This window comes from Myxine glutinosa, chromosome 10 (assembly GCF_964187855.1).
Source record: "Myxine glutinosa chromosome 10, kmMyxGlut1.1, whole genome shotgun sequence".
Lineage (NCBI taxonomy): Eukaryota > Metazoa > Chordata > Myxini > Myxiniformes > Myxinidae > Myxine > Myxine glutinosa.
The window spans coordinates 14,153,817-14,180,030 of NC_136270.1; the positions used below are offsets into that span (position 1 = coordinate 14,153,817).

Consider the following 26,214-nt stretch of genomic DNA (forward strand, 5'->3'; position numbering starts at 1 on the left):
TTGGAAACATTGTTTGTTTCAGAAAGAGCCATCATGAACTATATTTTGTCATCTTATTCCTTGTGTTGCTGTTTTCTTGTAGAAACTTGCTTGGGATGCACAGGAGCCCCAAGAGCGCAAGCTCAACTTTCTGCCAGGGAAGTTCAAAAACCTACGTTCTGTGCCAGCCTATGCTCGTTTTGTCCAGGAGCGATTTGAACGATGTCTCGACCTCTACCTGTGCCCAAGGCAACGAAAACTACGGGTCAGCTCAACTCTCTTTTTTTCTCGTTCATTCTACTGTAGTTAATGCATTCCATCTTGCCCAAAGCATGGTATGCCTTCATAGAATGAAGAACTAGTCTTGCTCTTGAAGGCTTGTATTGATCTGTGTTGGCGGACAGGTAGAACAATGCATGAAATAAACAGGCTGATTAAGGTATGCTATCCACCATGAGAAGCAGTGAGAAGCTGACGTCTCAGTGGTTAACTCTTCATCGAACCAAAATATCTCTTTTGCTCCTTTCCTCACATCAAACTCTTCCCATTTGCCATGGCGGTCAGCCGACCCCAATCAATGTCTTGTTGATTTCATCCTCAGTCTACCTTCACTTTTTGCTGAGGTTTGGTAGTGATTGGAACTTGCATAGTGAATTATTTTAATGCGTAAAACGAAGCAAGTCAAATCTTAAGAAAGCAGTGTATCTGATCATCATCAAACTTTTCACTTTTCATCTTTGTATTAAATAAGGCATCATTAAACAGCAAATGCATTTTCAGTGCATTTTCCAATAATTTCTGAAGAGGCAGCCATGTTCCAACCAAGATAAGATAATCTAGTTTTGTATATTCTAGTATTCTATCCAACCCAGATAATCTAGTTTTGTATTTTTAATGATTTTTCTGAAATATGTAGAATTTGTTTTTCACATGGAAGTTGGGGATGGATGGATGGATGGAGTTGGATCTTCCAATGTGTAAATATAGGTGGAAAAAGCCTATTTTAATGCAATTTAATTCCAGGCTATGTCAACAAAAGGTGAAAATATTGAAAGGGGATGTAGACTTTCGATAGGTGCTGCGCACACACACACACACACACACACACACACACACACACACACACACACACACACACACACACACACACACACACACTGTTGCGGATCTCAGCGCCGGCCTTTTCCCCTTACCAAGGAGGGATTAGTCCCCTTGTCTTTGACTAGCTGACGGGATCCGGGACCTATGACGTCCTTCCCTGACAGCGCGAAGTAGGGTCGTAGGACTAATCACTAATACCTAAGTACTCGCGCCGCCCAGAAACGAGGAAACAAGCCCCGCCCGAATCACGGGTGTTGGTGGATACGCCGAGCGGTAGCGAACCCGTGACCCGAGCCGTTATCAATTACTAGACCCGATCCAAGCGCTTCGTAATCGTGCCACGCTTACCCAATGATGGAAATCACAGAAACGGTCGAATTTGGAAGAAAAGGAATGACAAGATTTATTTACACAATGTACAATGGTTCAGCAGAAGAAGACACAGTGCAGTCCTTAAGCAGTCTTATACTTATCCCCTGGACAAACGGGCCCGTTCACACTCAGACACACTCACACGGGGTTTGCAGACGAAAATCAGCACGTCCAGGAATGGCATCCAGGCAGCTCACTCTCCGGTCCCCAACTCGCACCGCGAAGAAGATGAATACAGCGGCCAGGAGCTCTCCACGTGTCGTTGGTGCGCACGGGATTATTACAGGGCGAACGGTAGGGCTGGCTTTGGCGGTTAATCACTCGCATGGCTGCGTATGTAATAGTTCAATATACGGTCACAATGCGCTTCCAAGTCCTCGATACTGTCGTGTGCACGCGCATCCTCGTGAGTTCTCCAACAACCAATCCTCATCAGTGCTCTCCAAACAAGTCCTCTCTCATAAGTCCTCGACTCGAGCGCCTGCCTCTCCCTTCTCATAACTGAGGTGGGGGCCTCGCGCAAAGGGTTTTATTGCCACGCCCGTGGAACACTCTGGAACTCACCAGACGTTCTTCACCACGCCCTATCACGCCATGCCCTCCGAGCCCTGGTTGGGTGGGAGCCCTTACCGTCATCGCCTCTGACGTGCTCCTCGACTATGCCACACCCCGACCTCGCGCTCCTCCCTCTTCTCAGGCCTACCTCGTGTCACTTGGCTAGTTTCGAGCCAACAAAGGGCAGCGAACGCTGCTGGCAGCCAAAGCGTAACAAATTGCGGGTAGCCAAAGCGTAACAAACTTGAGGGATGCCAAATGGGGCACGGGATCCATTATGCCCACTGATGTAATTGGGGGGTGGCGCAAAGATGAAAGGACCTAAGCTCATTTCTTTACACAACGCAGATATTACTAGGGAAATGGCCTACTCTTACACATACTATGACATAACTAATACTCTAAGTGGGCCTACGTGTTGCTTGTGGACTAACTATGGGGGGGGGGGGGCAAACCTTTAACCTTTAATGATGTCATATGTGCAAATCTCAGAACCGTAGCAATATATATATATACATATATAGTGTGTGGCGTCACCATGCCTAGATCAAAAGAGCTCTCTGAGGCCTTCAGAAAGAAGGTTATAGATGCCTACGAGTCTGGGAAGGGATTTAAAAGATCTCCAAACAATTTGAAATCAATCATTTGACTGTCCAGAAGATCATCTACAAGTGGAGAAGATTCCAAACAACTGCCAACTTGTTCAGGCCAGGCCGCCCCAGCAAGTTCAGCCCGAGAGCAGACCCCAAGATGCATACATATACATATATATACATATATATATATATATATATATATATATATATATATATATATATATATATATATATATATATATATATATGTATATATATATATATATATATGTATATATATATATATATATATGTATATATATATATATATATATATATGTATATATATCTATATATATATGTATATATATATATATATATATATATATATTGTCGCGATCCCGGCTGTGAAATGGTTCCCAGCACGGAATACGGACGTTAATGTCCGGGCTTCAAGTAGTCCACGGAGTGGACAGAGAGAACTCAATAAACACAATTGTGTTTTAATCGGCCTTCTAGGGGTAAGGCACGATGCTTTATTGGCTCGATCACAAAACCATGAAAGGTAACAAAATGGAATAAACTGCACAAAGCCTGCAGGAACTGTCGGCAACAGACGCTCCAAACAGGACGCAGGTAAGATCAATCGCGGCTCCAATCGACGATCTCCGGGACTCGGAGGGTAACAGGATGGACTTCACCGCACAAGGCCGGCAGGAACGGTCGGCCAGCAGCTCCAACACGAAGCAGGCAATCACTCGCGGTTCCAATCTACGAGATCCGGGAATCACTCGTTCTCTTCCGGAGTTACTCGCTCGTAAAATACCGAACTGTAATCGACCAGCCCAACTCGGCTGTCGTGAGGATTCAAGGAAAGCCCTTTTGAGATTTTCCACTCGGAGCCCTCGAGCCGCGTCCGTTGCACAAGATGGCCACCGCGCTCTCTGACCCTCCACCAATCGCGTGCCGAATCGCCTCCCGATCGCGTGAGGCTCCAAGGAGGCCACGTCACGCGGTGGGCGGGGCACCAAATCTGGGTGAGAACAGGTGGTTTCACCGGTGGTTTCTCACAGTCCTCCCCCCCTAAGTAAAAACCCCGTCGAATAGACGGCGTTTTTAAAACCAGTATTTGTAGTAGGTGCAAATCACATGGCAAGATGATGGCGGTAATCGCTAACAGGCAATTAACGCAATTAACAATTATTAACACTTATTAACAACAATAACGCAACAACGCAACAATACAACGCAACGCAATAGCGCAACAATAACGCAATTATTAACGCACAGGCAATTAACAGGCATTAACAGGTTAACAATGAACCAGTTTGGTTTTTTTTTTTTTTTTTACACACAAATTTTAACACCATACACCACATTAATATCTACCCTACAAGAGTTACACTTCACACAAAGCACAATAGAGAGGCAAGGGGGCCAAACTCAAGTTGGGGGAAGCGTTGACAGGAAGGAAACGGGCCGAGACCTAGAGCGGCGGGTACTCCTCCGGTGTCGAGAACAACAGTCATATGCGTAATGACCCCTTTCACCGCACTGGTAACATCGATCGTTCGGGTCGAAAGGCCTGCGGACCAAAGGGCGTCTGAAACGAGGCCGCCGCGACATGCCATTCGACATCTCGACGCACACACGCGATCCGCAAATTAACCTTCCATCAAGGGCTCTGACCGAATCTTCAGCATCTCGTGGCTCTTCAAACTCAACAACTGCAAATCCAGGTGGGTTTCGAGCAACCCATACGTTGCGGAGTGGTCCGTAATGTTCGAAGACCCTCCCTAGCTCGGCTTTCGCTGCTCCATTGCCCAGGTTTCCCACATATACCTTAGCATTAGCGTTCCTGCTGAATCGCGACATGGCGGGAGCGGTCCCTGAGGAGCACGGCACCTGAGGGTGGCTTGACGGGAGGCTCGGGTGGACTTCAGCTGACGCCACGTCACCGTCGGGAACTGGAGTCGAGGCGCTAGGCTCCTCGGGCCAGAGTGAAGATATGTCTGACTCCGCCACTCTCTCCGCCTGTTTACTCTGGGATCTAGTGACCCCCCCACAGGTCAGAGTCAATGACTCCTCCCTGGCCATGGCATCATTGCCAATCAGCAAGGAGACCCCGGGTATCGGGTAGTAGGGTACCACCACACAGGTCACTGGACCCTTAAAAATGTCACTCCGGACCTCGAGGAGGGCAAGGGGATACCGGCCAAGAACCCGGTCAATGCCCCGAAGGAGGGTATACTCGCCGGTATAACGCATCTGAGAGGCCGGAACTACCCCCGCCCGGAGAACACACCGTGTCGCCCCAGTATCCCGAAGGTATTGGGCCTCAAACTTCAGCATCGAATCAGGGCCACCCACTAAGGCTGTCCCTGAATAATCCTGGTACAGTGGATGAATGGAATTAGCCTCGGTGGCAGTGACCTCGGTCACCGATGCCACCGTCGTGTGCGAGGGCCCGGCGGATGAGCTCCACTGATCTCCCTCCGACTTAACAGGAGGGTTGCCTCGGTAGGCCGGACTAGCGGGATTAGAGAAGCAGCGGTTTTCACCGTGCCCCACGCGTTTGCAGAAATCGCACCAGGGCCCTGCCCTGGTCTGCGGCTCGCGACCGCCACCAGTGGAGGGCATCGGAGAACCCCTCCCCTCGATCCAGCCGCCGGGCAGACGGGGGGCGGTCTTGATCGCAGACTCCTCCGTCTTACGACGCGACTGCGTGACTTGCAGCATTTTGCACGCCAAAACATGTTTATCAATAAGGTTGACGCAGTCTGCCAAGGAAACAGTGTCTTTGTCGACAAGAAACAATGCTAAGTCAAGCGGAAGCTGTTGATCGATACGGTAACGCACCAGGAGTTCCGCAACCGCTTGAGGTAACTCAACCTTGCTCCCCTTGAACCATCTCTGCAGCTGTTCCAACAAGGCCCGCGAATGTTCCTCATAGGTTTGACTGGACTCACGAGTCCAGCTGAAAAAATTTCTCCTATAAATACATGCGGACACCGCATAGGCGTTCAAAATCTCGGCCTTCAATGCCCTGTATTTGTTTGCGTCCTCGGTTGCCATCCTCGCATATACCTCCCTCGCCTTCTCAGATAGATGGCTCACAAGATGGCCGACCCACAAGCTCTCATCAATGCCACCGGCAGCCAACAACTTCTCCGCCATCTCCAGATACGCTTCTGGCTTCGTGTCTCCCGTCCAGTCCGGCAAACGAACATGAACAGTTTCCGGGACTCTTGCAGCAGACCCCTCTGCCCGCGGTCGTTCAGTCAACATTCGCAACTCATGCTCTCTGACGTGTTCAGCTTCTGCTGCTGCCTCTGCTGCTGCCGCACGCTCTCTCTCTCTCTCACGCTCTCTCTCTGCTGCCGCATGCTCTCTCTCTGCTGCCGCAGCACGCTCTCTCTCTGCTGCCGCACGCTCTGCCTCTGCCCTGTCATTCTCCCATTTATACATGTCAAGTTGTTGAACCGGAGTCAGCCCGGTCCAGAAGGGCGAACGCATGCATTTAGTCATGATGGAATCGCTTCCTAACATATCGGGTTTAGTGACTGGGTCAAGGCTGATTGCGTCGCTCGCATCGCCACCCACGCGACTGTCAACATGATCAGGTTGAACTCTCACTTCTCTGGTCGACATAGCTTGGCTACGAGTTATCATAAGACAAGGCACAAAACACAACGCTCAAACACAACGCTCTGTTGGGGAAATACGACACGAACTACACAATATCACCACCGCACATCAAATTGCCAATGAGAAAAATACCACGTACAAATACTCACGTTTTTTTTTTTTTTGTCGGTTGTTTGGAGGGATCCGAGGCTCACTTATTCTGCAGTGAAGCACCACCCAAGACAGCGTCCTACGGCGAGAAAGTTCCTCCAAGACGGCGTCCGCTGGTGAGAAGATGCAGAGAAGATGCAGATGCCGAATTCCCGTCTCAATTCGAATGTCTCTCACTTGAAAGATCCTAGGACGAGCAACCCATTTGTCGCGATCCCGGCTGTGAAATGGTTCCCAGCACGGAATACGGACGTTAATGTCCGGGCTTCAAGTAGTCCACGGAGTGGACAGAGAGAACTCAATAAACACAATTGTGTTTTAATCGGCCTTCTAGGGGTAAGGCACGATGCTTTATTGGCTCGATCACAAAACCATGAAAGGTAACAAAATGGAATAAACTGCACAAAGCCTGCAGGAACTGTCGGCAACAGACGCTCCAAACAGGACGCAGGTAAGATCAATCGCGGCTCCAATCGACGATCTCCGGGACTCGGAGGGTAACAGGATGGACTTCACCGCACAAGGCCGGCAGGAACGGTCGGCCAGCAGCTCCAACACGAAGCAGGCAATCACTCGCGGTTCCAATCTACGAGATCCGGGAATCACTCGTTCTCTTCCGGAGTTACTCGCTCGTAAAATACCGAACTGTAATCGACCAGCCCAACTCGGCTGTCGTGAGGATTCAAGGAAAGCCCTTTTGAGATTTTCCACTCGGAGCCCTCGAGCCGCGTCCGTTGCACAAGATGGCCACCGCGCTCTCTGACCCTCCACCAATCGCGTGCCGAATCGCCTCCCGATCGCGTGAGGCTCCAAGGAGGCCACGTCACGCGGTGGGCGGGGCACCAAATCTGGGTGAGAACAGGTGGTTTCACCGGTGGTTTCTCACAATATATATATATATCTATATATATATATATATATATATATATATATATATATATGTATATATATATATATATATATATGTATATATATATATGTATATATATATATATATATATATATATATATATATATATATATATATATATATATATATATATATATATATATGTATATATATATTGTTACAGACGCGGCTTAGATGTTATTTACCGAGCGGTTTGGTATGACCACGTCTGCACAAGTTACCCGATTATACCCGAACGTTGACTAATCGCGCTACGCTAGATCAATGAAGGAAAAGACACACGGCTGGATTAAAATGACACGACACCAAGGGTTCAGTTCTCAAGACCTCCGGAGGAGGTTATATTAAGGCGGAAGGTTAGATTACAACTACAAGAGGGACATCATAGAAAGACAGGCACTTAGACACACTTATATTATTCCCGACAGACCACAGATAAACAGGACAAAAACTGACTCACACGGGGATTGATGGCAAGGAAAGCGGGTATTCGATGGCCAGCACAAGGTGCACCTTGTGCTCAGGGACAGGATAGCGCGGCCCAAAAGATGCAGGAGGTCTCTCAGCGCTCGGAGGTGGCTCTCTTGTCTTCTCAAGCTCGGGGCGCATCTGACGTCACATCCGGTAAGTCGCCGCGTATATCCGGCGGGGAGTGACACGCCCTCGGCTCGTTAGCTCCGCCCCAGATGGAATCGGCACGTCGCTTCTCATTGGGTGCGTGCGGGGGGGTTACCGGCTCCGCCCTTGACGAGGAGCTGACAGCCAGCCCCTTTGTGGTAACCCCGTGGAGCGCATGGTCATGGCGGCTAACCGAGCCGGTGTGAGGACGCACACTCCCCCCCTCGCCGCGCCGCGCCCCTCTGTTGTTGTAGTTGTTGTTGTTGTTGTTGTTTGGGGAAGAAGATGGGAGGAGGTATGGGAAGGTCCTAAACTCACTACTGGTGCCATATAATCACATTCTGGTGCAACGAAGAGTCAGAATTAATGGAAACGAGTCCTTAACTGACATAGACTAAGAATAACTAGCAAGATGTCCGAAAGTTGTCTACGTGAGATGCGGTGGACCTGGGCACGACATTTAATGGGGGAAAAAGGGGAAGGTCGGTTCTACAGAGTGTTGTTTACAGACAATGGGACTAGGGAATGGGGGATTGGGGATAGTTGGGGAGTATTGGGGAAATAGGGGAATATTTACAAGCGGATATGGAGGCCAAATTCCATATTCGCAACAATATATATAATTATATATATATATATATATATATATATATATATATATATATATATATATATATATATATATATATATGTATATATATATATATATATATATATATATATATATAGGAGTGTACGTTGGATAAAGCACGTCGCTGCGTCCGTGGACGATTCCTCAGCACCATCCCGACACACCACCTCTGTGTGTGCTACGGAATGAGGTGTTTTTACGGCGGCCAGAATGCAAATCCTGCCGCCAACCTCCTTGAGAGGCCAACCTCCTTGCTTACCCATACCGTACTCGGAAACAAAAAAAAACGATGACAACACCAGGTACCATTTCCGATTGATTGAAGAAGTGTGCCTACAGTTGAGTAAAAGTGCTTAACCAGCTTAACCATACCACACCGTGAAACTTAAAAAAAATCACAACAACATCATGTACCATATCAATTTTTATGGCGTAGCCGATAGGGCAATGCCGTCTAGAACAGTGTTTGTATGTACAGTGCATTCAGAAATTATTCAGACCCCTTCACTTTTTTCACATTTTGTTTTGTTGCAGCCTTATGCTGAAATAGTTTAAATTCATTTTTTCCCTCATCAATCTACACTCAATACCCCATAATGACAAAGAGAAAACAGGATTTTAGAATGTTTTGCAAATTTATTAAAAAGAAAAAACTGAAATATCACATTCACATAAGTATTCAGACCCTTTGTTATGACACTTTAAATTTAGCTCAGGTGCCTCCCATTTCTCTTGATCATCTTTGAGATGTTTCTACACCTTGATTGGAGTCCACCTGTGGTAAATTCAATTGATTGGACATGATTTGGAAAGGCACACACCTGTCTATATAAGGTCTCACAGCTGACAATGCATATCAGAGCAAAAACCAAGCCATGAGGTCGAAGCCTGCAGAGCTCAGAGTCAGGATTGTGCCGAGGCACGGATCTGGGGAAGCCTACAAAAAAAATTATGCTGCATTGAAGGTTCCCAAGAGCACAGTGGCCTCCATAATTCTTAAATGGAAGAAGTATGGAACAACCAGGACTCTTCCTAGAGCTGGCAGCCCGGCCAATCTGAGCAATCGGGGGAGAAGGGCCTTTCTTAGAGAGGTGAACAAGAACCCGATGGTCACTGGCTGAGCTCCAGAGAGCCTGTGTGGAGATGGGATAGACTTCCAGAAGGACAACAATCACTGCAACACTCCACCAATCTGGGTTTATGGCAGAGTGGCCAGACGGAAGCCAAACAGTTCAATCTTGGTTTCATCAGACCCACAGAGTCTTGTTTCTCACAGTCTGAGAGTCCTTTAGGTGCTTTTTTGCAAACTCCAAGCGGGCTTTCATGTGTCTTTCACTGAGGAGAGGCTTGGAGGAGTGGGCAAAAATTTCTCCCTGTCGATGTCAGAGACTGGTAGACAGTTATAAGAAACGCCAACTTGAGGTTGTTTCTGCCAAAGGGGGCAATACCACCTATTAGAGCCAAGGATGTACTTACTTTTTCCACATACGAAATTTGCATTTATGTTTATTTAAATTATACAATGGACTACAAAATGTAAATGTTTCATGATATTTGTTATATTATATCACCTTTATCGATCAATATTGTTGAAATGAAGATCAAATAGCTGTATGTTGAAATATGTTGAAAAGGTCAAAACTTTACATGGGGTGTACTTACTTTTTCACGTGACTGTATGTGTGTATATATATATATATATATATATATATATATATATATATATATATATATATATATATATATATATATATATATATATATATATTGTTACGGTCCGTGGATAAGGATGTTGTTTGCCGAGCGGAGGCACCGCGGCCGAACAGTTTCCCCGATTCACCCGATCCCCCGAACGTTGGCCAGATCGTGCCACAGATATTCAATTTGGAAACCTCTAAAGCGACTGAATGTAAAGAGGAAGAAGAAGACGTACAGAAGAGTAACGGGATTTATTATTTACACACACAAGCAAAAGGAGCAGTCAAAGTTATTTACAGGGAACATGGAAAAAGCAGGTGACACAGTGAAAATTACTAGCTTATCTAAACAGGCTTAACTTATACCCTTGACAGAACAAACAGAGACGGACTCACATGAATGGGGAATGGAGGCCGGAACGATTGGCTGGACCGGGAGGAAGGTTCAGCTCGGACCACAAGCTGGAAGGCTTTGCAGGGCGCACAGCAAACCGGGCCTCGTCAGGCTGGGAGTGAGCAGGGTGACGTCGTGCACTTCTCTCAAGGCTTCCCCGCGCTTCTCTTTACTCCTTGCGCACTTCTCTCTGAAGCTCGTCTCTTTGCAGAACTCAGAACTCATCTCCTTGGGGAGCGTCCCGCGGCGGGTTATATAGGCCCCGCCCCTCAACCTTCGCGAACCTCCTCGATCGCTCTTCCTCCGCCCTCTCAAACCAAACCCCTCGTGCTTGGTTGGTTGTTCGGGGCTGGCTCACTCCTCCCCTCTATGACGAGGTGGAGACACGCCCTTCTTCTCCGAGTCTACCTCGTGGTGAATGGAGTCGCGGAGGGAACAGTTGGCAATTGCGGTTTTTGGGAATGGGAATGAAAGGGGATCTACTCTTCTTTCACTTGGTGCAATGGAGTGTCATTTTAATGGAAGACAAGGCCTTACCCTGATACACATAATAAAGATATAACTATCGAACAGGGGTATTCTATGATTGGCTGACGTGTATGCTTTATGGAATTAACTACCGGAATGCCCTTTGATCTTTACACAACACTGGAGGCAGGAGGGGCCAGAATCAAGCAATATTACACAACAATTTACCATACAATACAACACAATAAAAAAACACAATCCTCATTTCCGCAACAATATATATATATATATATATGTATATATATATATGTATATATTGTTAAGGACACGACTTATTAAGATGTTATGCTGGGCCGAGCGGAATGGCCGCCGTGTTCGCACAAGTTACCCGATTATACTCGAACGTTGGCCGAATCGCGCTACGCTAGATCAATGAAGGAAAGGACACAACGGCTGGGTTAAATGACACGACACCAGGCGTACAGTTCTCAAGACCTCCGGAGGAGGATATAATATGGGATATGCAGAACGTTTAGATTACACGGACAAGAGGTACAGCACAGAAAGGTGGGCACTTATACACGGTCTTATCTAATTCCCGACAGACCACAGACAAACGGGACAAGACTGACTCACACAGGGATTGATGGCAAGGAAGGGCAGAATCGATGGCTCAAGGTGCACCTTGGCTCAGGGGCAGAATCGACCCGGTCCGGTCCAAAGATGCGGGGAGGTCTCGTCGCGCTGGAGGTGGCGTCCTTTTCTCTCCAAGCTGAGGCGCATCTGACGTCACCTCCGGTAAGTGGCTGCGTATATCCAGCGGGGAGTGACACGCCCTCGGCTCGTTAGCTCCGCCCCAGATGGAATCGGTCCGCCGCTTCTTATTGGGTGCGGGGGGGTTACCGGGCTCCGCCCTTGACGAGGAGCTGACAGTCAGCCCCTGTGTGGTAACCCCGTCGGAGCACATGGTCAATGGCGGCTAACCAAGCCGGAGTGAGGACGCGCACTCCCCGCGCCGCTGTTGTTGTTGTTGGTGTTGTTGTTTCATGAGATGATGGGAGGATGCGGAGATGAGATTGTGGGGAGGTATTGGGAGGTCCTAAACTTACTACTGGTGCCATACAATCACATTCTGGTGCAACGAAGAGTCAGAATTAATGGAAACGAGTCCTTAACTGACATAGACTAAAAATAACTAGCAAGATGTCCTATAGTTGTCTACGTGAGATGCGGTGAACCTGGGCACGACATTTAATGGGGGAAAAAGGGGAAGGTCGGGGCTACAGAGTGTTGTTTACAGACAATGGGACTAGGGAATGGGGGATTGGGGATAGTTGGGGAGTATTGGGGAAATAGGGGAATATTTACAAGCGGATATGGATGGAGGCCAAATCCCATATCCGCAACATTGCACCCTTCTCTACCTCGGGGCGTCCCGACCCGATAAATCTTTACCTACTTTAGTGTGGCACTCAGATGTAGTTCCCTCTACTATTAACCCTACCCTGAGTGCGACAGTTTTACAGATGTTCACAAATGAGTAAATATGTCCCCCTGCGACGTTGCACCCTTCTCCTCACAGAAACACACCCACAGGATAACCGAATCGCGGAAAGAATTCTCAAACTAAACATACAGCCGGTAGGGAGCATTATTTACACAAGACTACACTGATATTTACACTACGATCCAGGACCTGTTTTTGGAGGAACACATGCAGATGTTATGCATAGAGAGAGCACGCATGCCAGCATCGATACACCAACCCACGAGTGCTCTGTGGCCTTACGGCCTTTAATAATGTGCAGAGCACCCCTTCCAAGCACCAAAAGCACCACCCCAATGTCTCATCCACGTCGTGATGCGTCTCACCAATCCAACAGCAATTCTCACTTCCTGTAACACAAAACAAGGGAACACAGGTGTGGAGTCATCATCATCACAGGCAAGTGGCTGCGTATGGTGCGACAGGTTCATCAATCCTAACTATTTCCTAAATGACTTTAACAACTTTACATTACCCGGGGTCTTTCCCTGCCAAACCATTGGCCCTCTTACACTATGGGTTCTAAAAACCAATTCCCATTGACCAAACTGTGGTGCTTTTCAATTTGGGGTCTCACTCCCCCGATTCATCTCCCAGTGCCCTCGCACAATTTCTGGGCTGTGACGTGTAGCTCTCCCAGCAGGTCTACCCACCTGCACACCTCCACCACTGCAGTTGCCTCCGAGCTTACCTGCTCCTTACCCTAACCTAACTACCTGGGGAAGGCCCTCTGGCGCTCTCCCCACTCGGTGCCCTCTCTGGCACTGGGCTACCCGGGTCCGTCCTCCGGATCCTCGGGCCCCACTGACACTAACGGCTCCCAGAGCCCACCTGCGGCCTCACCTGGCCGACATCCTCACAGTGGTGGAGTGCCCAACCAACTACACACGCTAACAGGCTACACGCCCAGCCATTTCCACAACTCTAATGCACCCATCCACAATACCATTCTGCAACCGCACCACAAATGCCAATATCCAACCACAATTTACCTATACCCTCTACCTAACACTTACACTACCCGCCCCGGGTACTCGTGAAAGGGGTCCACTCTTCCCCCATCCACACCTTCGCACCATGCACACCACTCCGTACCACTTACTCCAACTCTCTCCACACCACCTTTACTTGCACACCTGTGCTCTCACACCTGGTGCCACCTGCACCCTTCTCTCCCCAAGCGCATTCGCGCTGATCCACACACTTACTACTCATACACTGCTCCATACACCTGTTCAGTTCTCACACAGCATCATCTCATCTAACTACTCCCCTCTGAAACTTGCGCTTCCCAGTCGTCCCTTTAAACTATTGCGCTCCCACGTCATTATCATCCATACTACTCTACCTGCGTCCCCACTACAGGTATCAGTCACTATCTAAACCTTAACGTTACCTAATGTCATCTTCGCTAGATCCCTATCAATATAACCTAACCCACCCGGGCTAGTTTTCACTGCCATACACCCCATAAACTATTGCGCATTTGCCCCCACTTTTGTGAGGGATGACAGAGTTGCCATCCCACCACATCGGGGGTCTCTCACTATAAATTTTGCTCGTCCAAATTCCAACCAATTCAAAAATTTTCCATTTACTGCCAATTCTACCCACTATTATAAATTTCATATCAAATCACGATCACTATCACTATCACCCGTCTACTTATTACATCCTCTCGGTGCGCCAATTCCCTTTTAAAGCTCGGCTTCGTACAGCCGAGCGATGAATACGGGTTGTTTTGTGCCAGCGGCTGGATACGTCCCGCATTCGTGGCAGGGACGGGGGCTTACCCGGGCCGAGATCCCACTCACCACCTCGGCGTGGAGCCATCCAATGTCCCGATCTCGACCTGCCGGCACGTCTCAATAGAAAGTGGTCGCCATGACGACCCTCCCTATCGGGCTGCCCGCTCCGCCTAGTGGAGCCCGGACGCGGCCGTTCCAAGCGAGGCACAGCGTGGATCGCGTACGGCGGTTCTTTCGAAACCGCCGTGGTTCGGATCCCCGCTGGTCCTCGTGGCACGCGAAGCTGCCCGACGCGCACCGAGGGCCCGATTCGGCTATAAGTCGTTCTAACTTCTAACCCGGTTATCGTCGATGCTTCACCTGGATGCTTACATGCATACGCTACCCCTTTCTTGCTCATACATGCAGCCGTTTTCATGCTCCTCGTCGTACCTTCTCTAACACACCCAGGTACACTCATTCCACTCCCAGCCTTGGTCACACACCTGACCACCGAACACCTTGGCACACATTCGTCGCTCGCACACCTCACCAACACACCTCTTCGCGCCCCCTCCTCGGTCACCTCCTCTGTGACAACCACAGGTGTGCGCTCACTCGCACACCCAACCACGTGCCTCACTACCAATTCCAGCGTGCATTCCCACTCACGCTCTACCATTCCAGGTGTGCATCCTTCCATCCCAGGTGTACAACCAACTCACGCTCCTTGTCACTCTCACTACTCTCACCTCCATTCTTGACAGCGCACTCACCCTTACTCTTGACAGTGCACTCTTTCCTCATGCACCCGTCCGTTACACACCTCTCTCGCGCACAGTCTTGCGCACACTCTCCCGTCACACCCTCTGTAACACTCACCACAGGCGTGCATTCTTCCTTGCCTTTGACAGCGCACTCTTTCCCCATGCACCTGTCCGTCACACACCTTTCTCGCGCACACTCTTGCACACATTCTCCCGTCACACCCTCTGTAACACTTACCACACCGCGCTTCCATGTGCTCCCTCGCACACGCGCTACGACCGACTCACTCTCGCCAGCACCCGCACTCCTTGGCACGCACTTTTTCCTCACACACCCCAGAGTCGGACTTTCTCGCACACCTCCTTTTTCGCACACCAGACCTGTCGCACACTTCACCAACGGCCTCTCACGAACACCCGGGTCCATCTCGACCCCCAAGCTTCTTAAATCACCTGGCGCATCATACGCACGACCATATTGGTCACCACTTACACCGGGTCCTCTTCCTCTTCGCTTCTCCTCCATCACCTGCGAATCCCTCATCCGGTTAATGAGCACATCATCACGATCCAAACACAGACTTTGGACCAATTATTTTACCTCCTCTTTTATCTCTTTCTTATCCTCTCTCCGTCGCTTCTTAATTTCGCTCACCCCTTCTTCCACTTCTTCTAATTTCTGCTTCACCTCTTTTATGTCCCGGTACGTCTCCTCAAGCTCGTCCTCTAAGGCTACCTTGACCGTTTCCATGTGCGTCCTCACCTGCCGGTCCTTCGTCTCCATTACCTCTATCACCTCGTCCAACCTCGTTGTCAGTCCCTCACGTACCATCTGACATTCCCTCTTCGTCGCTATCAAGTCGTTTTTTATGTCGTTTTGTGTCGCTTTTAACCCTCCTAATACCGCAGTGTTCCTTTGAACCTGCTCCGTTAGTCCTTTTTGTCCCTCCGTCAGCTGTTCCACCTCCTGCGTCAGGTCCTCTATGCCCCCTTGTAACTTTACAGTCCCGTTTCTCACCTCCTTCTCCATGTGCTCCTTACAGTGCCTCACCTCCTCGCGCACTCCTCCGACCTCCTCACTCACACCTCTTCTGATCTCTTCTCCCATCACTTGCATCTCCTGCCCAGATGCCACCCTCATCTGCTCCATTTCCTCCCTGTGAGCATCCAGTTTGGTTTCTACCCCCATTCTGACCCCCTCTATCTGCTGCCCCATTTGTTTAACTTCCCTTTCCGCTTGGTCCCTCATGTCCCTCAATTTGCCTTCCATACTGTTTTCTAACCCCTCTAACCCCTTTTGCATCCCTTCCATTTGATTCTCTTGAGCGGCCATTCTGTTTTCTACCCCCATTAACCCATTTTTCACCTTTTTTATCCCGTTGTCTAACCCCTCAAATTTGTCGTCTAACTTCCCAAATTTCTTGTCTAATCCCTTAAAATTATTGTCTAACCCCTCACCGGTACCCCTCGCTTCGTCCCTCATTACCCCCATTTGGCCCTCCAATCGCTCACCCTGAGCATCCATCCGGTTCCCCATTACCCCCATTTGGTTTCCCATTACCCCCAATTGCTCACTATTCTTTTCCATAAGGGCCGTCATTTGCATCATAAATTGCTCCATGAGGGCCTGCATTTGGGCCATCCCTCCCACTTGTGCAGCGGGTGCGGCCGCCGTAGCTATGTGCGAGGCGCCATTTTGCGCGCCCGCAACCTCGTGCGCGTCGACGCCATTTTGCGACCCTGCTACCCTCACTGCTTCGCTCTCCTCATGTCCCTCAATTTGGTCCTGGATCGACCCTGCCTCACTCTCCTCTACCGGAACCCAGCCGTCTTGATTTGCCATAGCGCGACTTTCAAAATTCGGGTTTTTTTTTTTTTTTGTAAAACACAATCAAATTTCGCCGTTATAATTTCGAGTGCGTGAAACGCGCTCCGGGACCGATCCCACTTCCCGACACCAATTGTTACTCTAATAGTACAATTGGTGTTCCAAAATTTGGGCTAAATGAATTTAGTCCCAGGTCCGAATCCAACTCCTGACAACCAATTGTTACGGACACGACTTATTAAGATGTTATGCTGGGCCGAGCGGAATGGCCGCCGTGTTCGCACAAGTTACCCGATTATACTCGAACGTTGGCCGAATCGCGCTACGCTAGATCAATGAAGGAAAGGACACAACGGCTGGGTTAAATGACACGACACCAGGGGTACAGTTCTCAAGACCTCCGGAGGAGGATATAATATGGGATATGCAGAACGTTTAGATTACACGGACAAGAGGTACAGCACAGAAAGGTGGGCACTTATACACGGTCTTATCTTAATTCCCGACAGACCACAGACAAACGGGACAAGACTGACTCACACAGGGATTGATGGCAAGGAAGGGCAGAATCGATGGCTCAAGGTGCACCTTGGCTCAGGGGCAGAATCGACCCGGTCCGGTCCAAAGATGCGGGGAGGTCTCGTCGCGCTGGAGGTGGCGTCCTTTTCTCTCCAAGCTGAGGCGCATCTGACGTCACCTCCGGTAAGTGGCTGCGTATATCCAGCGGGGAGTGACACGCCCTCGGCTCGTTAGCTCCGCCCCAGATGGAATCGGTCCGCCGCTTCTTATTGGGTGCGGGGGGGTTACCGGGCTCCGCCCTTGACGAGGAGCTGACAGTCAGCCCCTGTGTGGTAACCCCGTCGGAGCACATGGTCAATGGCGGCTAACCAAGCCGGAGTGAGGACGCGCACTCCCCGCGCCGCTGTTGTTGTTGTTGGTGTTGTTGTTTCATGAGATGATGGGAGGATGCGGAGATGAGATTGTGGGGAGGTATTGGGAGGTCCTAAACTTACTACTGGTGCCATACAATCACATTCTGGTGCAACGAAGAGTCAGAATTAATGGAAACGAGTCCTTAACTGACATAGACTAAGAATAACTAGCAAGATGTCCTATAGTTGTCTACGTGAGATGCGGTGAACCTGGGCACGACATTTAATGGGGGAAAAAGGGGAAGGTCGGGGCTACAGAGTGTTGTTTACAGACAATGGGACTAGGGAATGGGGGATTGGGGATAGTTGGGGAGTATTGGGGAAATAGGGGAATATTTACAAGCGGATATGGATGGAGGCCAAATCCCATATCCGCAACAATATATATATATATATATATATATATATATAGAGTATATAAATTTTTTTTTTTAAATCTGACTTTTGTTTCACTTTTGAAGGCTCAAGGAGATATATGCAAAGTGAATGTGCCTAATGCTCTGGTGCCATTCAATGAGAATTTATTTCTATCCAGGTGAATGTTGATCCAGAAGATCTTATCCCCAAGCTGCCAAAGCCTCGTGATCTTCAGCCCTTTCCCACAGTGCAGTCTATGGTACGTCCTTGGAACTACAGTCACTTCTTTATGTTGGCTGATTGTTGAGTTAGGTGCATTGCCATTGGTGCACTTGAAGACTCAAAAACGAATGGATGAATTGTCTTGGGACAAAGCAATAGCAATAGCAATTACAATAGCAATAGCCTGAAGTTTGCATGATATAATTATGTTGGTTATGACTGGAGGTCAAATTCATGAGACAGACTTTATTTTTGCCCCAGGTGTACAAGGGCCACACAAACTTGGTCCGGAGCATCAGTGTTGACCCCACTGGACAGTGGCTCGTATCAGGTGGGCCTTTGTTTCCCTTAATGGATCACCAGCAATGTCGGGAATGTAAATTGTGCGGTACAAGTGCAGGAACATGAAGAAATAAGCAATAAAGCAGTAACTGGTACAAGACACATTCAACTCATGTCATGACTCTGTGCATACTGTAATACTGTATATTATATATATTGCAGGTTCTGATGACCACACATTGCGATTTTGGGAGGTTTGCAGTGGACGTTGCGTGCGAGTGGTCTCGGTTGATGGTGTTGTACGCAGTGTCGCTTGGAGCCCAAACGCTGCAGTTTGCCTCGTTGCTTGTGCTGTGTAGGTCCCACATCCATGACAACTGCTAAACTGTCAGTTTTACCTCCGCCACCAAAGGAGCATAGAAGTTATGTTTTCGGCCAAGTTAGTCTGTCTGTCTTTGAGCAGGGTATCATCTCAAAACGTTATGGATGGATTCGGACAATATTTGATGGACAGGTTGGGTGTGTGACAAGGATGAACTCATTCGTTCTTGGTGAAGATCCGGTTCCAGATACGAGAATATTTAAAGTAATTAATTGTTTTTATTTAGAGGGATTAAAAAAAAAAATTTGCAAGTGAATTTTTAAAGTGAAAAGGGTAGGTAACAAGAACAAACAGATTCGATTTTGGTTAAGGTATGGAGGCAGATCCGGTGTATCAGTGGGATACGAAACGTAAACTGTTCACTGCTCAGCCTGGCTGAGGTACGCGTTCTACCGATTGCCATTCGAGTTATTGGCTGTCATTAGCCTATCTGTGGGAGACAGACTTTTGTAATCGCTTCTTTGTGTCTGTTTGTCTGTCTGTCCAGGGCATAGCTTTTTTAACCATTTGAGCTTGTGTCATCAAACTTTCAACAAACCCTTGTTGTGAGAATATGGAGACCAATTAATTAATAATTAGGCCAAAATGTCAAAGGGCCAAGTCACCGTGAGTAGAAATAGGCATTACTAGCCCATCCTCTTCACAGCGCGAGGTTTTGACATTGCGTCTGTGTTTCTTTATTACTTTCAAAATCGAAGATTTTTCAAGTATATTTGTTGGTCTTGTGCGTTATTCTGTCTGTCTGTCTGTATGTCTGTCAATCGCCTACAGGTCACAATTTTAAACCGATCTTCACGAAACTTCACCAGATGGTAGAGTTGGTCATAATAATGAAGCGTTTTGATTTTGAGATCAAAGGTCATCTTCAGGTCAAATTTCTAAAATTCCCATTTTTCACCCGATTGACTTAAAAATTGAACAGCATTTGCAATTGAACGCCAATAATAAGAAGAGGTCAGGTTCCCACACAGAGGTTTATTCAGGTAACGCTGCTCGGTTCAAGGCCCAGGCCCCGAGAGCCACTGAATAGGGAAACCAACAATTTTTTGAGGTCAAATGTCAACTCGATGTCAAACTTCCAAAATCATCAATTTCCATCTGAAAAATCCATTTTAATCGTATTAATTTGGAAATTAAACAGCAACTGCATAGTGCATCACTTAATTGGGAAACCAACTATTTTAAGGTCAAAAGGCCAACTCAAGGTCAAACTTCTAAAATCATCAATTTTCATCTGAAAAATCACCAATTTTAATCCGATTGACCCTAGCTTTGATTAAGATCGTTGATTTTAATCTTAATGACGTGGACAATTTGATGTAACCATGGCAAACTTTATTTTGGGAAGGAGTGATCAAACTTCCAAAATCATCAATTTTAATCTGAAAAATCACCAATTTTAATCCGATTGACCCTAGCTTTGATTAAGATCGTCGATTTTAATCTTAATGAAGTGGACAATTTGATGTAACCATGGCAAACTTTATTTTGGGAAGGAGTGATCAAACTTCCAAAATCATCAATTTTAATCTGAAAAATCCATTTTTATCCGATTGACTTGAAAATTAAATAGCAATTGCACAATGCCTCACTGAATTGGGAAACCAACTATTTTAAGGTCAGAAGGTCAAACTTCTAAAATCATCAATTTCCATCTGAAAAACACCAATTTTAATCCGATTGACCCTAGCTTTGATTAAGATCGTCAATTTTAATCTTAATGAAATGGACAATTTGATGTAACCATGGGAAACTTTTTATTTTGGGGAGGAGTGCATTTTGAAAGTATCATGCTCTGCACGACGTCTTCTTTGTTTGTCTGTCTGTTTGTTTGTCTGTATGTCAGTCGCCTACAGGTCACAAGTTTAAACCGATCTTCACGAAACTTCACCAGATGGTATAGTCGGTCATAAGGGAGAAGCCTATTGATTTTGAGGTCAAATTTATAAAATTGTCATTTTTCATCCGATTGACTTGAAAATTGAACAGCTTTGCATATTGAGTCACTAAATTGGGAAACAAACTATTTTGAGGTCAAAGGTCAACTCGAGGTCAAACTTATAATGTCAATTTTAATCCGATTGACCCTAGCTTTGATTAAGATCGTCAATTTTAATCTCAATGAAATGGTGAATTTGATGTATCCATGGCAACTTTTTTTGGGGGGAGGGGTGAATTTTGCAAGCATCATGCTCTGCATGATGTCTTCTTGTTTATTTACTATTGGGCTACAGTGTGTCTGTCCATAACGTTTTTTTAATCATTTGAGCTTTTGTCATCAAATTATCTTGGGATGTTTCCTAGTTCACTTTACTCTGGCTTTTCACTGCATGAGAAAAATTATACATGTGTTTAGAAATTAAAACCTAAGTTTTTCCACAAATTTGTGCACACATATCCTTTCCACAAATATTCTACTGTTTAAGGGGATGTGGGCATCACTGCTTTTCCTAGGTAGTATTTTAGCACCTAGCCTAAGTTGCCCATCTTTCTGAAATAAATGTGTTCCATACTGCAAAACATTTTCCTGATATATAAGAAACCCTCTTCCTTACCACTATCTAAGCAAGGCATGTTGCAGTATCAAACATGTATGTGCAGGAAGATGGTGCCATGTTCAGAACCACCTCTGCCTGGAAGAGACAGTTGGCTGCACAATTCCTCCCTGGGCATCACAAAGTCCTGACGTGAATGGAAAACGTCTGAGAACATGGATCGGGAGCTGCGGTAAATGCCGAGCTCTGCCAAGTAATACGCAAGAGCTGCAACAAAATTGATTCCACTTTCGGCACAAAATCTGGATCGAGTTGTCATCCAGAATATCGTTGATGCGTTGCCTTCACTATGTGCTGCCAAGGAATATGTTAATACCAGATACTAATACACATCCATTTGAATGTGTTTGTATCACAGATTGTTAAAATGAACTTTGTTTACAATCAGAAATGTTAATTTTATTCTGACAGGTGTGTACACGCATGCATACTTTCACTCGTTCCTAACTCTAAGAGCAAAATTTGTTTTGTTCTAAACGTGTCCTATTAATCTAAAGCATTAATTAGGTTTCCTATTATTTTTATATCTATATATTTTGTTACAAAGATTCACTGAATTTAAAATGTTAAATCCTTTCTCATAAATGCAGTTTGAATACATAGTTTCCTTTGCCATGGAGGGCTTGGGATGGGGTCTGTGTTCAAAATGTACCTTTTAATGCAATTAAGTAGTTTTAACGTAATTTAAAATAAAATTCTAAATAAACAAATGGTCAAGGTCGGTCATGGAGGCCCTGTGCTGGAGCCATCTAACAAAGCATGTATAGTTTTCCTTCCTTTTTTATAGGTATAACTGACCTGGATTCTATGAATTTGTTCTGCTCATTTAATCATTTCTGTGGCCTGGTTCTGCCCTTCCATCCCTCAGCACACCATGGCACCCATCGACATGCATGGAATCGGGAGTTTAGCCAGGCTGTCAGCCCAAAGGCAAAACTTAGGTCGACAAAGTCGCTGAGAGCACAAAGCGTGGCAGAAGCACGAGTCGGTCATGTGACCACGTACTGTCGTGAGGGGTAGGATTTGGCCCCATGTGAGGATATGATTCCACAAGTGGAAAAGGTGGATAAAGTGTGGGGTGGGCAATAGTAGAAGTTTGGTCGACAAAAGACAACCGGAAGTGTGACAAGTTGTTAAATGTTAGCATCTCTAAAGTCACCAGCCTGACTACAGTAATGAATCCAGAAGTGTCATGCTCAGCAATCGAAGCATGATGCCATTGCCCTTTCTCAACGTTTGTTGGTTTGAGGTTGTAGCTAAGTATGGAGGCCATAGTGTGCCTTTGGAACTCCAGATGGGTTGTTTTGGAATCTAATTTCAGAATAAGTGAAATTTTCCTGATTTTGTGGTATATGTTGCTCCAAGGATATAAACATCGGCTATGGTGTTATGTTGCTAAACACTTGTGCAAAGATTTCGATTCTTTAACTTCCTCGTTTCTCATCACTATTGGTCCCAATTTGTCAGTGTGCAAAAATAAAAAACATGGCAACATAGTAATTTGAAAATGGCTTCAGAGAGGCAACACATACAGTGCATTCAGAAAGTATTCAGACCCCTTCACTTTTTCACATTTTGTTATGTTGCAGCCTTATGCTGAAATCGTTTAAATTCATTTTTTCCCTCATCAATCTACACTCAATACCCCAGAATGACAAAGAGAAAACAGGATTTTAGAAAGTTTTGTAATTTTATTAAAAAGAAAAAAAACTGAAATATCACATTGACATAAGTATTCAGACCCTTTGCCAGGACACTTGAAATTTAGCTCAGGTGCCTCCCATTTCTCTTGATCATCTTTGAGATGTTTCTACACCTTGATTGCAGTTCACCTGTGGTAAATTCAATTGATTGGACATGATATGGAAAGGCACACACCTGTCTATACAAGAATACAAGAAAGACACACACCTATGGCAGAGTGGCCAGACGGAAGCCTCTCCTCAGTGAAAAACGCATGAAAGCCCACAGAATCTTGTTTCTCACAGTCAGAGTCCTTTAGGTGCTTTTTTGCAAACTCCAAGCGGGCTTTCATGTGTTTTTCACTGAGGAGAGGCTTCCGTCTGGCCACTCTGCCATAAAGTCCAGATTGGTGGGGTGTTGCAGTGATGGTTGTCCTTCTGGAAGTTTCTCCCATCTCCACACAGGATCCCTGGAGCTCAGCCAGAGCGACCATCGGGTTCTTGGTCACCTCTCATACCAAGGCCCTTCTCCCCCGATTGCTCAGTTTGGCCGGGCGGCCCCCTCTAGGAAGAGTCCTGGTTGTTCCAAACTTCTTCCATTTAAGAATCATGGAGGCCACTGTGCTCTTGGGAACCTTCAATGCAGCAGAATTTTTTTGTAGGCTTCCCCAGATCTGTGCCTCGACACAATCCTGTCTCTGAGCTCTGCAGGCAGTTCCTTCGATCTCATGGCTTGGTTTCTGCTCTGATATGCATTGTCAGCTGTGAGACCTTATATAGACAGGTGTGTGCCTTTCCAAATCATGTCTAATCAATTGAATTTACCACAGGTGGACTCCAATCAAGGTGTAGAGCATCTCAAAGATGATCAAGAGAAATTGGAGGCACCTGAGCTAAATTTCAAGTGTCATAGCAAAGGGTATGAATACTTATGTAAATGTGATATTTCAGTTTTTTCTTTTTCATAAATTTACAAAACTTTCTAAAATCCTGTTTTCTCTTTGTCGTTATGGGGTATTGAATGTGGATTGATGAGGGAAAAAATGAATTTAAACGATTTCAGCATAAGGCTGCAACATAACAAAATGTGAAAAAAGTGAAGGGGTCTGAATACTTTCTGAATGCACTGTATATATGCTGATAAAAGTGACTGTAGAAGGAGAGATTGTTTGTTTGGTTTATTTTTAAAAGAAGGATGGATAGGCAGTTGGTGTCCATGGAAGGTGAGACGATGGACATTTAGTGTCCATAGAGCGTGAGGTAGATGCAGAGACCTCATTCACCCTCTATGGATGCCAGCCATTCATCTTTTTGGAGCAGAGGTTTCTATGAAGGTACTTAACGATTGTAGGTGCTTATGCAGGAAGATGGACAAAAACAGTTGTTCACAGAAAACAAATGAGCAAAGTGTTAAAATGAAGACGGGCTGAGGTGTATGTTCATATCAGGGGATGGTTGGGCTAAGAAATCCAAGATTCAGAAGGGCGGGAGTGTTGATGGTGTGACGGGGGGCGGGGGGGGGGGATTAGATGATGTATGGGGAGGGGGTGGGTGGGTTTCGATTATGTATCCAAAAACCAAGTGTTACTTTTCATGGAAAAGTAATAGTTTGAACTGAGATTCTCTATCAAGGTTGAGAAACACCGTGTAAGCAGGCAGATAGTATGATGGGAGAAGGAAGCAGTAGCCCTGACAAATTCAGCTTGACCCAAGGGCTCTTGACCCTATAACCCATGAGCTAATGAATCGCTTGATCCCAGCGAGGCTGTGCAGCGGGTGTTCTATTCCCCCCGCTGATGGTTTGGGCAGCCTCGGCGCGCTGTGATCAAAGCACCGCCACCTTTGTGCGTGCCCGTTACAGGAGCCGGACAGGGTGAGCTCTGGGTGCAGGGGGCTCGTTTTCACACGTCTGATCGGACATGTTGTTTGTTTTCCAAACCGCATGCATTTGGGCCTCGGCCCTTCTGTTACCACCATGACAAAGTGCTGCACTGTTGTACAAAGTGCTCCACTGTCAAACTAAATGTTTTTACATTGAGTGCTGCCAGCTGTTGGAGTTTAGTTAAGAAGTACTTGCTTTTTTTGGGGGTTCTTCTTCTTCCGCATTGTAACCTAGCATCGACCTAGATTAAGTGGCTTTGGCGTTGTTCAATTATATTTTGAGTATAACGCAATTACTTCTGTATAAAGTACTTTGGAGAGTGCAGAACAGTAAGCTGGTGCAGTTATTACATTTATTCATTGTTTAAAAGAGACTTCAATAGTTTCTCGATGTATTTGCAATTATGCAGCCATATTGAAAAACATCTTGTACAAGACTAGTTAGTCTGTTTAGCATTCGCATCTGAAGCCAAGGCTAATGATGCTGGGATCCCAGATGTTCAAATCCATATATACTGTGCCAATTTATGCATTGTCTACTAATGTCCTTATAATCCATGTAAGAGTACTCTGATATCTAGCAATGTCTTTGTCCTGTATGTTTTGCGTACAAGCTCGGGCCCCATAATCCTTGGATCGTTGTATAAAAGAAAAGTTTTTATGGTCCTTTCTCTGTTGCAATAATTTACATTTCATTCGATTTAATTAGTTATCCATAGCATTTCATTTGGTGGATTATATACCTCTTAATGTGATGTTCTGACCCTTTATTCCTAATATGACCAATAATGGGGTTCAGGCTTTTCACTTCGTTTTGCTTTAAAAAAAGGGGGATGGGGCTGCAGTGAGTGGGTTATTGCTTTTAGTTATATTCGTCACATTGTTTGATATATTGAGTATTTAAAAAATATATATAACGGCCTTTACAAATTATTAGCCTCGCCCTTCCATGAAT

The 26,214-nt window shown here is 46.3% G+C and overlaps 1 protein-coding gene across 1 annotated transcript in view; it reads left to right on the plus strand.

The window, feature by feature from the left end:
- Positions 1–26,214, plus strand: part of BOP1 (BOP1 ribosomal biogenesis factor) — a 200,002-nt gene that overhangs the window by 139,206 nt on the left and 34,582 nt on the right. The window contains exons 9-12 of the mRNA XM_068102104.2: positions 83–244; positions 18,434–18,514; positions 18,739–18,808; positions 18,982–19,114. Of these exons, the coding sequence (XP_067958205.1) occupies positions 83–244; positions 18,434–18,514; positions 18,739–18,808; positions 18,982–19,114 (446 nt within the window). The remainder of the gene's footprint in view (positions 1–82; positions 245–18,433; positions 18,515–18,738; positions 18,809–18,981; positions 19,115–26,214) is intronic.